Genomic DNA, 19,235 nt, shown 5'->3' with positions numbered 1-19,235 from the left:
TGATTAGGTCACAGACGGTCATTCCTGTGTATTAAGAGTTTATAAACCATTGAGTAATTGCATAAACAGGTAGTACAAAGTTCAAATGTGCAGATTCAATGTTTTTCATATTAAACCTATATGCGGTATATATATATATATATATTAAATCTCTTTGTACTATATAATGAAAACAAAATGTGAAACATACACCAAGCAACAAGGAACTTGTCCTTCATACGGTCTTGCATAAGCCTGGGGTATGGCCAAGACAAGCATGTTCCTCTCTGACTGTGTTTCACAAATGAGGACAGTTGCAAGATAAAAAAAATGTTTTCTGCAAACAATATGATATACTTGCCACTTTTTCTGAAATGGGCAGTAAAATCCCATACACATTTAATCTAGTGCACTTACTGACTCCTGCAACTAGCACGCTCTATCTTTCATCTTGAATCCACAATGGGCCAATTCATGAAAATTTTGAAAAGAAAGTCGTAGAGTCTGCTTGCATACAACAATTTCAAGAAATGACATTTCTTTCATAATTTTTCTTCTGAGTACAGGCAACGACTTCTGTCATTGGACTCAACAATGCAAACCTTTTTGGTCAATAACCTAACACAGAAACTTTTGGATACAGAATTTCCAACAGATAAAGATTTTAGCAGAACTTGAAAGTAAAGGTTACATAGAAATCCAAACGCAACTAACTCAACAAGTAGATCTTGAGTTTGATTTACAGAGATCAATTTAACAGAAAGACTTCATGCCCAAAAACAAGCGCAAGTTGGTCTGACATAGGGTCTGGACCTTATACAGAATCACAATTTTTTTTGTATAAGCCAAAATACAAAACTAACCATTGTATATATAAGTGCACCCTCACCGTTTGCTGATATGGTAAACATGGAACCAAACGAAGGCTTCACGTGTGTGCAACCCAAACTCAGAATCGTGATTCTGCGTTTTTGCACAATTTAAACCCACTCATAGGGGTCATGTTCAACGACTTCACCTATTTAAACGGATAGGCTACGAAATCCCAACAGATCCTACATCAGAATCGAAAATCCCAAAAGGAATTTCGAACAACAACACAAGGCATATTTGAAATCGATACTTAAGCCAAAAGCACAAAAACCCTACTATCAAAAGTTCACGATTTGAGGCTTCCCAAGCACTTCAAATCCCAAATCCTCCCCTCACTATGGATTTCCAGCAAACCCCCATCCCATGCTCGACCCATAGAATACCCAAAAGAAAAAAAAAACATTAAACCTACCTTATTCGCAGCTTTTCCCCCTTTGTGTTGAGTTTCCTATCATCGTGTTCTCGATGAGCCGTGACTCCGAGGAATCCCTTCCTTGAAGCGTGAACAAGGGAGAGACCCAAGGCTTGCTAGCACCAGGGCTCCTCCAACGAGTCGAAGAGGTCGAGGGAGCACGCGAGGGGAGAGAGAACGGCAGTGGCGCTGCCGGCGGCCGGTGGCCGAGAAAGAAACGGGACAAAGAGAAGCAGAGTGGGAGAGAGAGAGAGAGAACGGGATTCGGGATCCCCTATTTGAAGAAGGAGAACCCCTGAAAAGGAAGAAGGGGATAGGTTTTCCCCCCTTTCTATTCGGCAGCCTCGCAGGACCCTGCCCCCGCCCCCTGCTTCCATCGTGTTAGGGTTCTTTCAAAACCCTAACCGCCTCCTCCCCTTTATTTTTATCGGGCAGACCCATCCTTTTTTACTAACATTTTTTTTTCACTTTATACGGTACGGGTTGGGTCCGGTTCTGAGCCCCGCGACCCGTGACTCATGATCCAACAGTAAAGTGGATCCAGGTCTGGTTTGAATGTGGATCCGAGTCAGAAAAAGGATGTGGATCCAAAATGTTGGATCTGTTTGGGTCCAACCGTGGATCCAATCCCACATAAACTAATTCTTTTATTATAATAATTTTTAATTATTTATTTATTAAACATTATTATTACATTTATGCCTTTAATACCCATATATATTTCTTTTGGATCGAGGTAACGGATCTGGGCCCAATATGTATAAAACCACCCATGCAATACGGATTCTTTACGGATCTTGGATCCGAAATGCAGTTCTCATGCCCAATTTTTAGAAAGAAAAGAAAAAAAAACTTCTTATTTTCAAATAAATTTAAACAACTAAAGCCAACAATCTGGGTTATTACATCCTTTTGGATCCGGGTAACGGATCCCGAACCCAAAACCTTAAAATTCGTAGATATTACACCATAAGTTATTTGTAAGGAGTAGGATCTTCGAGAAGTTCCCCATCATCAATTTGCATCTTGGTATTGGCAATTTCAGGAGTGTCAACTTTCTTATCGTCTCTTATACCAAACCTGGAGACAATGTTAAAAGCAAATTTAAACAGAGATACTAAATATCCTCTAGGAGAGTAAGAAACTTCAATTTCTAAGAAATATTTTAAGAAGCCTAAATGAGTCATTTCAAAATGTTTTTTGAGAAGTTTTTTAATATTTTTAACTCCCTGTTTATCTCCTCCGGTGATGATCATGTCGTCCACATAGAGAAGAAGAAGAAGAATACATGTATCAGAAATCTTAACAAATAGTGTAGTGTCAATCAAATAAGTTCTAAATCCAATATCAAGCATAACTCGACTAAATCGGTCATATCAAGCCTTTGGGGCTTGTTTAAGTCCATAGAGAGTCTTTTCCAAACGAAGAGCCTTACCCTTGGGAACACTTATACTTGGTGATACCTTCATATAAACTTCTTCAACTAGGTTTCCATTAAAAAAAACATTTTTAACATCCATTTGAAATATAGGCTATTTTCGAACAGAGGATAATGCTACTAGAGTTCGAACAGTGTTTATTTTAGCGATTGGGGCAAAGGTTCCTTCGTAATCTATGTCATATTCTTGAAAATATCACTTAAAAACTAATCTGGCTTTATATCTTTCAAGAGTTCCATCACTTTTTATTTTAATTTTGTATACCCACCAACAACCTATAGGTTTCTTCCCTTTTGGAATATCTTGAATGGTTCAAGTATTAGCTTTTTCTAAAACTTCTAACTCTATTCTCATGGCTTCTACCCATTCAGAATGTTTTTTAGCTTGAGCATAGGTTGAAGGTTCTACGTATGAACGGATTAATGCAATAAATGTCTTGTATTTTAGAGAAAAAGAATCATAAGATACAAACTTTCCAAGTGGTTTGGAAATCCTAGATGACCTTCTAGTATGAACTTCAGGTTGTTCAGCATATTTCTCCAGTGCACATGGTTGATTAAGGTCTCTATGCCTAGAATATTGTAAATAATTTTTATTCCTATGAGGTTGCTCTTCGGTAATTATATCATCATGACCATTATCAAGATCACATTCATTTATTATATCAAGACCACTATCCAGATCACATTCATAATCACATTTTTTATAACTTGAACTTAAATCAAATAAAAAGGAATACTCATCTACTACCTTCCCTTTTTCAAAGTCAAAAAAACTTTTTTTTTCCTAAGGTCACATTTTATAATTTTTTTTTTAGGACCAACGCACCTATAGCCTTTTTGGTTATCTGCATAACCCAAGAAGGCACAAATAATAGCACAAGGGGAGAGTTTATCATTTTTGTTAGTAAAAACAAAAGATTTGCACCCAAAATTTCTTACTCTAGTATAATCATGGGATACTTTAAAGAGTTTTTCAACTGGTATTATATTTTGTAAAGAAGAAGGCATTTTATTGATGAGATGCATAGCAGTTAGAGCTACTTCAACCCAAAATTCAACAAAAATCACATAGTATGCATATTCACCCTTTGATATAACTGGTGTTGGCCCCCAAACATCTGAATGTATTAGCTCAAGAAGTTTAGAAGAAAAGAAAGTTCTTTCATGAAATGGTAATCTCTTCATTTTTCCAAGAATACAGTCTTTACACGTAAAATTTTCAGAGATACAAAGCTTTTTCAAATTTAGAAAATGTTGAATTTTGGATATATATATCCAATTCTAATTTCTTAACATTATAATAAAAGACATCCATGAGTATTTCCAAAAAATTCATGAAATAAAGATCTCCTTCTCTATGGACTTTCACAATCAGCTTCTCTAACTGGCGATCATGTACCCAACATCCATTAGAAGAAAAGGAGACATTATATCCATGGTCAAATATTTGTAAAACTGATAAGAGATTTATATTTAATTTGGGAATATATTTAACTTTTGGAATGATAAATTTTTTGGAGTTTTTTAAAAAAAATTCAAAATTTTCTATTCCTTCTATTTCAAGAAATATACCATCGGCTGTAAAAACATTTGACATTCTTGAGTTGGTATGACATTCAGATAAAATTTTATTATTAGGGGTCATATGAAAGGAATTCAAGAAGCCAAGGAGTTTTACCGGGATCAGATTAAGATGAAACTGCTGCTCCAGTTGAGAATTCATTTGAAGAAGATACCCCTTTCAGAAGTGGTTGGAGAATCTAAATAAGTTGTACCATTGATACGGGTGCATAATTAGTTTTTTTGTGAAGGGCCAACTGAAGCTACCTTTCTTTTCCTCCTTTCTTCTAAACTTTGGACATTGAGGCTTAGTGTCCTCGGGTTCATAATAGTTATAACAAATAAATTTTTTTTTGTCATAATTATTACCTTGTTTTCAATAAGGCTTGTTATCATGCTCATTTCCTTGCCTCCAATGAGGTGGTTTGTAGGGCGCATGTACTTTCCTGATCTAGAGACGGCCAAAACTGAGTTATCTTAATTTTTCAAAGAGTGCCCCTTTAACCTATTCTCTTCCATACTCAATTATTCAATAATGTCAATAATAGAGGGCATTTTTCCTCTATAAAGAAGAGCGGATTTGGTGCTTTCAAACTCTGGTCTCAAGCCATTTATAAATTGATAAAAATGTATCGCATCAAGTTATTTTTGTCGGAGCTCTATATCTTTCGTGTAATGCCACTTAAGCTCAAAAATAGATATTTTTTCCCAAAGTTCGAACAATTCATTGTAGTATTCTCTAATATTTTTATTTTTTTTAGTCATTGTCCAAACTTTATTTTGAATATTGCACACATGAGCAATATCCTTAAGAGAATACATATTCTTAAGGTATTCCCAAGCTTTTTTAGCATGCTCAAATTTTTTAAGACGAGCATTTTTTAATATTAACGTTATTGATTAACCAAGACATGATCTTGGCATGCTCCATTCTCCACTCTTTCCACTTTTTTTCATAAATGCTAGTCTTAGTCTTCTCTCGATCTACAAGAGGCACCTCTTTTTTGTTCTCTACCATTGTGAGGACTAGTCTAGAGACTCCAGATCGGAACCATCAATTAATCTCTACAATCATTTTTCTCATATAACTCCGCTTGTGTATAACTGTTTAGTTATACATTGTCGGTCCCAAGCCCGGATAAAGGAGGAGGGTTGTGGTAGGCCAGTGACAGCCAGCATAAAAACTTAGTCATACCCTATAAATATGAACCAATATGAGAATTTCGTTGGGGTGTTCCCTACTGAGCGACGCGTTGTACTCTATAGGCCCGGAGGCAGTGATAAATGGGCAAGGGTTGCTAGGTCGTCGCCCAGAAGCGACGCGTTACATCGGCGCCCGGGTGTGGTGTCAAATAGGCAAGGGTTCCCTCACTTTGTTGGACGGGTGGGGGTAAAGAAGTTAGTCCAAGACCATAAAATTAGGTTAGCCACTTGGAACATAGGGTCTTTAACTGGTAAGTTGGTAGAGTTAGTAGATGTTATGTGTAGGAGAAAGATTGATATTTTATGTCTACAAGAGACCAAATGGGTAGGTGAGAAAGCAAAAGTGATAGAACCTTGGGGATATAAGATTTGGTATACAGGAATAAATAAGAATAGGAATGGAGTAGGGATTGTTATGAGTCGTGAGTTTATAGATAATATAGTTGAGGTCCGTAGGAAGGGTGATAGGAGTTTACTTATTAAATTAGTATTAGGTACGGATATTATTAATATTATTAGTGTTTATGCACCTCAAGTAGGTTTAGATGATTTCATTAAGCGTCAATTTTGGAAAGATTTAAATGGAGTAGTACAAGGGATATCTTATGAAGAAAAGTTTTTTATCGGTGGTGACCTTAATGGACATGTAGGCATTAGTAGGGATGGATTTGAGAGTATCCATGGAGGCTATGGTATAGGAGAAAGAAACGAAAGTGAAAAAGGATTTTAGATTTTGGTTTGTCCTATGATATGATCTTAGCAAACACTTGGTTTAGGAAGAGGGAATCTCACCTAGTAACATTTAAAACAGGTGAGATTCCCTCTTCCTAAACCAAGTGTTTGCTAAGATCATATCATAGGACAAACCAAAATCTAAAATCCTTTCTCCACTTTCGTTTATTTCTCCTATACCATAGCCTTCATGGATACTCTCAAATCTATCCCTACTAATGCCTACATGTCCATTAAGGTCACCGTCCATGAAAAGCTTTTCTCCATAAGATATCCCTTGTACTACTCCATTTAAATCTTCCCAAAATTGACGCTTAATGGAATCATCTAAACCTACTTGAGGTGCATAAACACTAATAATATTAATAATATCCGTACCTAATACTAATTTAATAACTCCTATCACCCTTCCTACGGACCTCAACTACATTATCTATAAACTCACGACTCATAACAATCCCTACTCCATTCCTATTTCTATTTATTCCTGTATACCAAATCTTATATCCCCAAGGTTCTATCACTTTTGCTTTCTCACCTACCCATTTGGTCTCTTGTAGACATAAAATATCAATCTTTCTCCTACACATAACATCTACTAACTCTACCAACTTACCAGTTAAAGACCCTATGTTCCAAGTGGCTAACCTAATTTTATGGTCTTGGACTAACTTCTTTACCCCCACCCGTCCAACAAAGTGAGGGAACCCTTGCCTATTTGACACCACACCCGGGCGCCGATGTGACGCGCCGCTTCTGGGCGACGACCTAGCAACCCTTGCCCATTTATCACTGCCTCCGGGCCTATAGAGTACAGCGCGTCGCTCAGTAGGGAACGCCCCAACGAAATTCTCATATTGGTTCATATTCATAGGGTATGACTAAGTTTCTATTTGTTCTTATATATTTATACTAATACATATATACATATACCATGTATATACATATTAATATATATATAAGAACAAATAGAAAATTAATTAATAAATACATTTAACAGTAAGATCCTTGAACTGAATGTGAACACTTATGTTTTAACTTCCGTCTAAAACTCTAGTCCAGGTAAACTTCACACTGTTGTTTTTTTAACTGCATATCCTTATCCCTATAGCTCAAAAAAAGTGTTTAGCATGTGTTAAAATAGTCACAGAAAAATCTAAAATTTTTTATTTTTGATATTTGATATTCTATTTCTGAACACATTTCCACCCACAGCTGAGCCTTAATTCATATTGATGAATTCACAAACTGCATCAACAGGTATAGGCTTATTTTTTACATTGAATTGCATCACATGTATCTGCATATGTGCATCCAAAAATAAGGTCTTGTGAATGACTATAGGCTCAAATAATTTTTCACTCGTATTAGTATAAACAATTTTTAAATGAATGAGGAAGATGTTTTGTTTGACAAGCATCTATTTATGTCCAGGCAAACAAATAGATGCATAAATAGAATGAATTAGAGTAGATAAAAGGAATTTTTAGTGTTAAACAAGGAAACATTATTTTAGGCATTTCATGGGACAGATCATGGATGCCAATGTTGAAAATAGGACAGGTTAATGAGTCATGTAGACCTACCCTTTGAGTTAATTCTTTAAACACTAATCAAGCATAAGAAATACCAAATATCCCACTATTCACCAAAATAACTGCAGGAAAGGAAATTAAGCTACACATTTGAATGTTTTATGCCTCAATTTGACAGACCAGTGAAATATCATTCAGGCGGTCAAGTAATTCAAAAGGTAAACCATGGTCCACCAAAGACAAAGAAACTAATAGTTGGAAAAACAACTAATCAAGCAGGATAATGACTAGAAATTGAAAATACTAACAGAAACTAGAATCCTTACTTATCTATTTGTATTACAGAAACTAATCAAGCATAAGGAATACCAAATATCCCACTATTCACCAAAATAACTGCAGGAAAGGAAATTAAGCTACACATTTGAATGTTTTATGCCTCAATTTGACAGACCAGTGAAATATCATTCAGGCGGTCAAGTAATTCAAAAGGTAAACCATGGTCCACCAAAGACAAAGAAACTAATAGTTGAAAAAACAACTAATCAAGCAGGATAATGACTAGAAATTGAAAATACTAACAGAAACTAGAATCCTTACTTATCTATTTGTATTACTTTGACTCGTACTTCATCACCTTCACTAATTACATCCCTTACATCTTGAACCAGATCCCAAGAAACCTCTGAGATATGTACAAGTCCAGTCAAGTGATATAAACCTGAATAATTGTGCAGACAAATCAGCCACATGTTCTTTATGGCACAAACTGTGGTCAATCTTAACCATGAAAAATTGAAGCAGTGAAGGATGATAATTTTTATTGACAACTTCTCATGTCTAACAGCCGCAAAGTATGACCAGAAGAAATTATAATCCTTTTAAGTTTTAAACAGACTAAGTAGTGGTACCATCAGGGAAGCGTAGGTCCACAAAGGCGCCATAGTCTTCCACAGAACCCACCCTAGCTTCAAAAACATCCCCAACTTTGATTTCTTTAGCATACTTCATCCACACTGCCTCTTTTTCAGAGAAAATCAGCTTCTTATTTTCTTCATTTACATAGATAACCTAGAGAACAAGAACATCCAAATTTTTAGTACACATGCACATAGACACATATAAGCAAGCCTTTTTCTTTAATAATCGACGAGGACACATGTGAAAGCTATTTGATTAAGATGTTCAGTATGAAAATCAATAGGCATTCCCGCAAAGCACATATAAAACACGCAGTGTCCACATGACTGCCATGATTTCATTGGAATTGCATGGTCTTTACCTTATATTTCTAGTAGTTATGCTAATGTCGTGTGTTCACGTACATGCATATGGTTTTAGTGATTACAGACAACAGTGATATTGGTGCACAGCCACATGAAAAATGAGGTGAGTTTAGATAGAAACAGTATTGCTTACCATAACAGTTTAAAGAGAGTTGCTCTCTTTCCCTTGTATTCATTATGGTGGATATAGAAAATCTCAACATAAGAGCTGTATTGGTAGTGCAGCACAGCTACTTAGGCATTGGTTCTGGTTGCATTCATAAGTGAACACCTCCAGACAGGACAAGTGACCAACTAATCATACTTCCTATATCCTTTTCTCACGTTTATTTTCATGTTTTTCATGCTTTTCATGTATTTCCTCTCACGCTTCCACTCACTTTCCATGTACTTTCTCTAAATTGGTAACCATCATTGTTAGATTTTAACAAAAAAATAACTCTTTTAATGAAAAATCATGAAATATAAGAATAATCAATTTTATTTTAGTTTTTATTTGCTTCTTGTTCAATTCCTATTCAATTACCATATTGCTTCATTTTTTATTCCTATTTTGCTTTCAAATTGATACTTCGCTTCCTATAAATTTTAAAATGTCTCGTTTCTCGCTTCCGCTTCCCGTATCGTCTCTCGCTTCCGCTTCCTAGCTTGGCAACCGTGGTTTTCTCCTGGACAACATCGGTCAGCGTCTGTGCATGTCATGATGGATACCTCAACCATCATGAACATGATGGGCAACAAAAAGACTGCCTAGATCAAGTCATCATGCCTTAGATAAGTCCATTTAAGGAGTCCTAGGTGAACTGGTGGTTCATGCTCATTCTTTAGTATCTGTTAACTTTTTAACATGTCATGAACAGCTTTAGAACATGTACTTCTTTTTGGCTTCAGACTCCCAGTTCATGGTTTCATGCACAAAGAACTTCCTTTTCATCAATGTGTAGTCTGACACTGGACTAAGGACATCTAACTAGGCCAACCTACCAAATAAAATGTGTTTAGAATGTGTAGCCCCTTGTGAGGACTTATAGAATTCTATGTTATTTTAAAGACATATTTCTAACTAAATTTTACAAAAAATGAATCCCAACCAAATCTAGTTGGGTGAAGGAAAAGGGGGAAAAATGCAAACTTTACTTTTCCTTTAAATGGAAAAGAAAAAAGAAAAAGGATCAAACTTTACATTGACAAGATGGTTTTTCCTTTAATATGATATACCATATATATGTTGCCAAAATGTCTAATCTCTGCAGGAGATGCTTATAACTATAATACAACAGACAATAATGTTCTCAAAAGAAATAGCCAAGCTAAAAATCATAGACTTTATCATGCTGCAGCAATATTTCAAGGAACAGTATCCCAGACAGAAGGAAATATATTTTAATAAATCACTGAAACCATAAAAAAAAACTCCATGTACGAGATGCACATTTGAAGTTTACATTTACAAATGGAATAAATTCAGAAGGTCAAGAGGACACAATATAAACCAAAATAGAAGATTTTTCTGACAGTCCCAACTAACCAAGAATTGAATGAATACCTTAACAGAAATGAGTGAACCAACGATATCTTTTGCAATTTCCTTGATGGTCTTACCTGGCTCTGCATTTGAGAAAGAGTTTGTCAAAGCCAGTGGAGATTCTGAAAGATCAAATTCAAAAGTTATTGCACTTTCAAATGTTCAGAGACCTAAGCATGCACGCATGCAGATGTATAGGTTGGAAGACCAGTTAGCATTGGGTTCCACATCAACATAGTGAATGTTAAGAAGTTACAATAAAATATTTTCCCCTAGTAATAGTGTGTGCATCCACATCACTTTGAGTAGATGTTAAGAAGTTCAACAAAATGTTTGCCCCTAACAAGTTTTGAGACACCATATTAAGTGCCTTGCATTAATTATTTATAACCAATAAGAGGGGTCAAATGAGATAGCTGGATGGTTAGGTCGCACTATCATAACCAATGTGTCTCGGGTTTGAATCCCACAAGAGCCACCCTCACCTTGACTAAATTATTGCTACAAAAGAGTATTTTTTATCGATTTCAACAAAAATCACCTCCACATCTATTAGTGTGCACTACAAAAATTGTTAAAATCTCTTTGATAGATTAGAAGAAACTTATATGATGACAATCAAAACAAGTCTGTAAAATAACTAAGATTTCAAGAAATATTAGGGAAAAAAAAACTATTGAATTTGTTATCACCCAAAATCATCAAAGTAAGCAGAATCCAGAATATTTGTGTATTTGTGTTCACGCATGTGTGAGCATGTAATTCAATTTCCACACATCACTAGGTTAACTACATAAAAGGATAGATCAGAAGTTGTAGCTAACCAATACCTTTACAAGAATGTGAAGGACTCAACTGAGGGTATGGAATAAAGCCAACCAAAGAATAAAATCGAACAAGCAAACCACCACTATTGAAGCCTCCAATTCTTCCCTCATAGATCACACCACTATCTCTATATGTTCTTGCAGCTTTCCAATCAGCAGATTTCTACTTCTTCATAGAAACAAAGTATTAGATGCATTGTTCAAGTGTTGGCCCTATAAAGATATACATAAGCATTTGTTCAAATTAACTAACTTTTTATGTGAACATGGGATAATAACAACAATACATCCAGAAAATATCAAGTCACCATCAAAAGAGAACTTTGGGAAATAAGAGAATTTCTAGATATGAGACAAGGAAAAGACTTGAATAAAAACTACAGCATGTGCAATCAAACATCTTTCATGGATTGGGATCATAACGTACAGTGGCATCATAAATACAAATTTCAATAAGTAATCAGAAAGAAGATAGCCCAGATGCATAAATGATGTTGACATGTTTGTGTTGATAACCAACAAATTCAACTTTACTGTAGTAACCAAAAACCACAAAAAAAATAACAATGCAAATGTAAATAATCGCAGAAATATGAAGTATCCAAATAATAGAGATAAAGCAGTCATATCCTAATTGGACAAAAAAAAAGGGCAAACCAGATTTGATCAGGGAAAATATGTCAGCAGCTTTATGGCAAAAGGAGAAATGAGAAAAAGCTAGAAAGAATAAATATATGTAAAAAATGTGAACACTACCAATACAGTGACATGGTATCTCCAAGATATTTTTGGAAACAGGTGAGGACAAAAGTAGCCATTTTCACTAACCATGACCAGTATTCATCGTTTTGCTTTTAAATCTGATTTTTGTATTGGCAGCCGCTTATCATGCTTAAGTATAAGACTGTCATAAAGAAACAACTAGCAAACATATGCCACAAACCATGGAATAAAATTCGACAAAAACTAACACGCAAAGAACTTCTATGCAGAACATAACATATACTGGAAATGAACCATAAAAATAAAAAATGAAACAACTTTACAACTGAAGCTATGTTTCTGAACATTTTACATTTTGCCTAATAAAACTGACACTGAATAGTGATTGATGAAACTGAAAAAAAAATTACTAGGTATTTGGAGGTGTGATTTGTATGCGTAGAAAGACCACGCTACATTTGATATCACTGGCTAGAGATGTTAAAATGGCTGCTTTGTAAATGTACACTTTCAATATATAGATTATTGAAAGGTAACATATGACAGTTCAAGCTAGCACCTTGTTTAATATCACGTATTTTCACACTTAGTTAAATTTGAAGATTTTCGAAAATTTGGCTAAGTCTGGGAGAAAAATCGTTTGGGGCTCGGTTTTTAGACTGATGTCTTTGAGTTTGGGCTTGGCCTAGGTCCCATCGACAAGGTCGTAACGAGCCAATCGAAGCGATATAAAGAGTTTTATTTTTTACTTTTAAATTCAAGCAAAATTTGGGTTATTTTCGGGCAAAATTTAGAATTTGATATTAGTGTAATATGTCGTTGGATGTGTCTCAAAATGTCGAGCGCAACGATATGTTACTTTGTTGAATTCGAGTTCCAGTTGACCGAAAAATTCATTTTTCTAAAAAAAAGAGCAATTTGTCGGTTTGGATTCGAATTTGGATCGGACTGGATCCAATGGGTTTGGTCCGAATTAATATGGATCTGGACTCTATCCAAGACCCATATTAATCTGGATTTGGTCCAGTCCAAAATCCATATAGATTTTTGGAGATGGATTTGGATCTTAGATCCATATCTCCATATCCAAATCCATGCCCAACGATTTTCGAAATTTAAATTGATCTAAAAGCTTTAATTTGGAGTTAAATCAGGTTATGAAGTCTCCTAAGTTAATTTGTCTATTTTTGAAAGCTTTTAAATAATTAATAATTAATTAATTAATTAATTAATTAATTAATTTTTATTAATTCCAAAATTTGTATTTTAGGGTTGAGAAGGACTTCTTAATAGAGTCCTTACTCATGCCTAAAAAGGCTTGAAAAGTTTCAAGAAAGGACTTTTGAAAAATTAGGAAACTTTGAAAAAAAGTCAAAACAAGAGAGTTGAAATTTTTTTATAAAGATTAGGAGAGTCCTAAGAAGGAAACTCTCCTTCTCCAGCCCATTTAGAGAGGGTTGGAGAAGGGAGAGGGCATAACTCCCCTTTTCTTTATAAATAGCCTAAAAAAAAAAGAAGGAAAGAGAGAAGGAAAGAAAAGAGAGGGAGGAGAGGAGGAGGAGGAGAGCTGCTCCAGCCCTCCACCCACGTTTTTCAACATTCACCCATATTTTTCTTCAGTTTTTTAATCAAGGTATGGGTTTTCTCTCTTGAACCAAGTGAGAAATTGATATGGATCGGATTTTCATGCAATAATTTGATGAAAATTCATGAAAAAAGTATTTAAAACCCTATTTTTATAAATATACATGAAGGGAGATGCATGAATCCTCCTCCATGGTAGTATTCTTGAATATCTCTATTCTTTCAAAGAAATAAAATTTTGTATATGTAAAAACAGAATTTTTATTGGTGGTTTGTAGTCTATTTTGGTTGGTGAATGCACCAGGATGCTCCCATGTCTATCATCCATTTGCTGCATATGCCCCATCAGGAAAGATGTGAGAAGATAACTGCCTAATATATTAATCGGAGGCTCTCTTGATTGACTGCACCTAAGTTATGCTTGGTTTCTTATTGAGCATTGATGTATTCTTTCTTTTTATTGAGCATTGATGTATTCTGTTACAATGGGTGAGATTTACTGACTCTTGTGGAAGTCTCTCTAAAGATGCAATACATTGTTTTCTGGGCATCGATCTTGGTTGCAGGTTATAGTAATCAGACATCATTGCAAAAAAAACTGATGCCCTTTTTGTTGAAAGGCTTAGGGGCTGGCTGGCAGCCAGCCGAGCAGGGCTTGGCTGTCTGCCAGACCCTGGCAGTCGCATGTACAGGCCCTGGTAGGGCCTGTGCACGGACTGTCAGGCCTGGGCTGGCCTGACAGCCCCAGGTTATGCCTTAGATGTGGGTCCTGCCAGACCTGCACAGGCCCAGCCTGTGCAGGGTCTGTTTGCAGGGCCACCCTGATCCCAGCCTAGTGGGCTCGGTTGGGACTGTACTCTATTTGTCTAAAAAAAAAAAAAAACTCTGTGATTAAGACTAAACCAAGGTATTGTCCCCATGTAAATGTTCATTGTGTGAAGTGACTGTATTCTAGTTCCACTGCTGGCCTATTCATGTAAAATATATATATATATATATATATATATATATATATATATATATATATATATATATATATATATATATTCTACTTTTATGGTGTTGGCCTAGTTTACAAGAATAGATGTATGTGTATAGACCATGTTCAATGCTATGACTTGTTTAGGATTTTGAAACATACTATGCATGAAAGAGTTTAATATGCATAAATGTGACGTGGCACTCTTAAGCATTGTTCTATATGTAGTTTGCTTCAAATACATATGTGTACATAAGAGGATGTATGGTTTGGGGATATATGCATGTGTGCATTTTCAAAATTTAGTTTTCATAAAGGAAAGCATGTGTGATTGATTACACACAAGCACCTACACATGAATGTTGTGAATTTATGTATATGGATGTTTAATGCATGCACATTGTTATTCGACATATATGAGTGTGCAGTTTAAAAGCATGTTGACATCATTGCATTGGTAGCATGATTGTTTCGATTTTTGCATATGATGCATCGATGATCAAAATGAATCATCATGGGCCTAGTGAGCCGTGAGCTTGGAATGCTTCTTTACATGTTTTTATGCATCACAAAAATCACATTTAACATTTTTCCTCTATATTGCATTGTTTTGGATTTTTCCACAGGCCGAATTCCCGTGATGAGCCTTGCATTTGGAAATGTGAATTTGTGATATTAATTTGGAATGCTGAATTGCAAATTAATGAAACAACTATTAATAATAACAAAGAAAAAGAACAGTGTAATGTACTTTCTAAGATGTCTCACCGGAAGTACGAGACTCTTCGAGTTGCGGTTTTCGGGAAACCACGAAGATACAAAAACTCCGTGTGCGCTATTGTTACCCCTGAACCCGATATTGAGGTTCTTCTCCTATCCACGGTTTTAAGGAGAGTCTGCCACTTTGCTTGGGGTGGTGTGTAGACACAGCTATTGTTTTGGTATATCAAGAAAATTGACACTTGTGGATGTTGATGTCCCTGGTGTTCTGACATTAGATGTTGATTGTTAATGTTCCGATGGATGGTATTGTTTCCTGATATCGGTCGAGAGCTAAGTTTGGAACCTAGTAATAAAATACTCGTGTGCTAAGTTACCCTAATAACCCTACTTGACCTCGAAAATTCTTACCAGTTTTGAGTATCTGCGGGCAATGGTAATTAAAAAGAGGAACTTAAATTGTGTGCATTTAGTAGGGACATGCATATAAAAAGAAAACTCTGATAAAGGATAATAATTTATTCATGCATTGCACTGAATCATGCATATTCTTGTTATGCACTAGATCATATATGTTTACTTGTTACTTTAACTGTGATATGTTGGTGAATGCATAATGTTGTTCCTTAATGCATGATGAATGTCTTTAATGCTTAAATTGTGATCTATGTTGTCTATTAAATGTTTCCTCGTGTTTAATAATTGTTTCATGTTGCATGAATGATTAATTGAATTATGAATGTGTTATATTTATGTCCCTTTGAAATATTGCATGAATTATTATCTGCATTCTTTTTGCTCATTTGTTTCATTAAAGGTACCTGTACTCAGGATTTAGGTTCTGACACCTCCTACTTTTATGATTTTTCGCAGCCGCAGGGGATCAGTGAAGCGACTAGTTTCTGGGAGAGTTACGAGTGTCACACTTTTGCTTGACAGTTCACAGAAGGACAACGTAGCTCAGTTTTTCCTTATTTACTTTTATGTCATTTAAATAACTTTTATATGTCTCTTTCTATTATTGTTTAAACACCCTTTCCTTCATAATTAATAAATAATGAGTTGCTATGGTATGCATGATAAATATAAGATCCCTTGTGGTTGGTTGGTTATCCAATGGGGAGTAGAATTGTAAAGGCCTCAGGTCTCTGGGAATGTTTCCGCAATGGTTTGCCTATCAAAAAAAAATCGCATTTTCAAGGGGTATGAGTTGCGATCGTTACACCTTGATTTCTTTGATAGTGATACGCTAAATGAAATATGGTAAATGAAACATACTAAAGGGGGTTTCTTTTTCTTTTGCCTTTTTTTTAATTCTAACCATACAAATGTGATAAACACACTTGACTTCATAGGGATCAACTCTTGGAGTGTTCGATTCTAACACATGGGTGGGTTTTTATTAAGGTTCAAAAAATCATCTTCGTAAATTTTCAAAGCTCCAAATATTGTTTTTTTATTGAAAACACATGATCTGGGTGTTAATTTCTAGTGAATCGGCCATGTTGAACACATCTATGAGGTGAGAATCACGAAAAAATACTGAAAAGGCTGAAAATCTCATTTTGCATGTTTCATTTAGCATGTTAACTATTTGTATTTAACATTAAATGGATTCAACATTATTAAAATAACTAAAACACTCTTTAAAGAATGATATTTTTTTAAATGCATGGTTACTTTTTTGGGCGTTATATATATTTGAACTTGAAGAGAAATGAAAAGTAAGAATACCTTTTCCAAAAGAGTAACTTTATGAATCTATCAAAGTTACATTTTTTACCTCAAAAAGTAAACATGTATTTTCAAAAAATGTTATTCTTTGATGGGTATTTTAGTTATTTTAATAAGGTTGAATCCATATAATGTTAAATACAAGTAGTTTAATGCAGAGTTACCGAAAGCTTCTTAGATAGGTGGCAAGTCTGCTTCCTGAAAACTTACTTCGAAAGCATGATACTCCTCACTTCCAAAACTTGGTAGGAATCTCAATTCTCCCACACTTCTCCTATGCTTTTCACACACTTCATCTATTCTTTTTATATGTTTTTTACTCCATTTTTTATGTTTTTTATGTGTTTCCTTTCATGCTTCTCACTCACTTCTATGTGCTTTCTCTAAATTGGCAGCCATCATTTTTAGATTTTGTTAAAAATTTAATTCTTACACTAAAAATTTATGGAATTTAATAATAGTCACTTTTATTTTTGTTTTTATTTGTATTATATTTTTTTCCCTTTCAATTCTTATATTGCATTTTTTTATCCTCGCTTCCATGCATCGCTTCTCGCTTCTCGCTTCTCGCTTCCTAGTCTGGCAATCTTGGTTTAATGTTAGATTGAATCCTATATATATATATATAAAAGAAAAATGATAGTTGCCTACCACTTTTGGGGCCTACCACCAGTAAATAGGTGTTTCTGAATCTGACCATGTAGATGTGTTCGGCATGGTCGATTTTATAGGAAATGACACTTGGATTATGTTTTTTTGATAAAAGGCATTACTTTTTAAGCATTAAATATTTTTTTTTAAATTGTAAACTATACAACAACAACTACGCCTTCATCCCAAAACAATTGGGGTCGGCGATATGAACCAAAAAAGAAAATCATTCTGGGTCTTCCACATGAATCCTTCTCCTCCAATCATTTCTATCCAATGCCATGTCCTCGGTGAGGTTCAAAGTATTCATATCCTTTCCTATCATCTCCATCCAAGTCTTCCTAGGCCTACCCCGACCTCTTTTAACTAATATATTTTCCCATTTCTCCATCCTTCTAACTGGAGCATCATTAGGCCTTCGTCAAATATGTCCAAACCACCGTAAATGATTCTCTCTCATCTTATTTTCAATGGGTGCAATGCCTACCTTCTTACGTATATCCTCGTTCTGAATCTTATCTTTTAAATTGTAAACTATCAATTTTTAAATATTATAAAAAACTACCTATGTGTCAAAATCAGACAATCCAAAAGTCAATTCTTATAAAATCAAGCATGTAGATGGAAGAAAAAAAATCCAAAAGTCATATGTATGGTCAGATTTTAGAAAAAATGGAAGAAAAAAAATCCTTTCAAAGCCTGGTAATGTGGAGCTAGGCACGAAACGGTGTAGAAAGCTACCACCTACTCATATATATGTATATATATACATATATTTAGTTATATAGGTAAATGCTCTATAGGGGTATTTTGGTCATTTCACATGTGTAATAAAAATGTTTATTAAACAGTTATTTTTCTCTTATTTCTTATTTTTAAATATGTAATTTTGTAGAGCGATTGGTGGCTCTACAGTCAAAATGACCATAGAGTCGTTGGGGCTCCCAACGGTTAGAAATATAACGACTCTATTGGGAGCTCCCAATGGCCCCCTCTTCTCTTCTTTTTATTGTATATATTGTTAAGATATGTTATAGTTGTAAAATTGTCTATGAAAAGACAATACGCATACGAGCACAAATAATATAGAAAAGATGTGCACGAAGGCACTCTCATAACACTTGAACAAAATACGCAAAAGCGTAAAAATAATAAACATGCACAATGGCATGTATTTTATAGAAAGAACCGAATGCTTGAGTCTCTCAAGCTTATTCTACAACAAGGGGGAACACCCCTATTTATACAAGAGAGAAGAGGGGCTAGAGGGGGCTCCCCAAAGGAGTCGTTGGGGAGCTCCCAACGGTCACAATTGTGACCGTTGGGGGCTCCCCAACGACTCTATTGGGGAGACCCCCAATGCTCCTTTTTGGAAATGCAAAAAGGGGAAAATAAAAAATAAAAAGAATTAAAACTAAAGGAAAAATTACAGCATATTCCAAATGGAATATGCGCAAAATGTAAAAGGACT

The 19,235-nt window shown here is 35.0% G+C and overlaps 1 protein-coding gene across 2 annotated transcripts in view; it reads right to left on the bottom strand.

The window, feature by feature from the left end:
- LOC149842988 (uncharacterized) overlaps nucleotides 1-19,235 on the bottom strand; it is a 66,580-nt gene that overhangs the window by 18,273 nt on the left and 29,072 nt on the right. The window contains exons 2-5 of one of the 2 annotated variants that reach the window (XM_089999534.1): nucleotides 11,377-11,536; nucleotides 10,568-10,629; nucleotides 8,647-8,806; nucleotides 8,336-8,456 (exon numbers count right to left, since the gene is read on the bottom strand). In XM_089999534.1, coding sequence (XP_089855660.1) covers nucleotides 8,336-8,456; nucleotides 8,647-8,806; nucleotides 10,568-10,629; nucleotides 11,377-11,536 — 503 coding nt within the window. Of the gene's footprint in view, nucleotides 1-8,335; nucleotides 8,457-8,646; nucleotides 8,807-10,567; nucleotides 10,669-11,376; nucleotides 11,537-19,235 lie in introns of both variants that reach the window. The other variant, XM_089999533.1, reaches the window with a different exon arrangement.

Source organism: Nuphar pumila, chromosome 3 (assembly GCF_984573655.1).
Source record: "Nuphar pumila chromosome 3, dmNupPumi1.hap1.1, whole genome shotgun sequence".
In the NCBI taxonomy this organism is placed as follows: Eukaryota; Viridiplantae; Streptophyta; class Magnoliopsida; order Nymphaeales; family Nymphaeaceae; genus Nuphar; species Nuphar pumila.
This window is presented reverse-complemented; position numbering and strand designations above follow the sequence as displayed.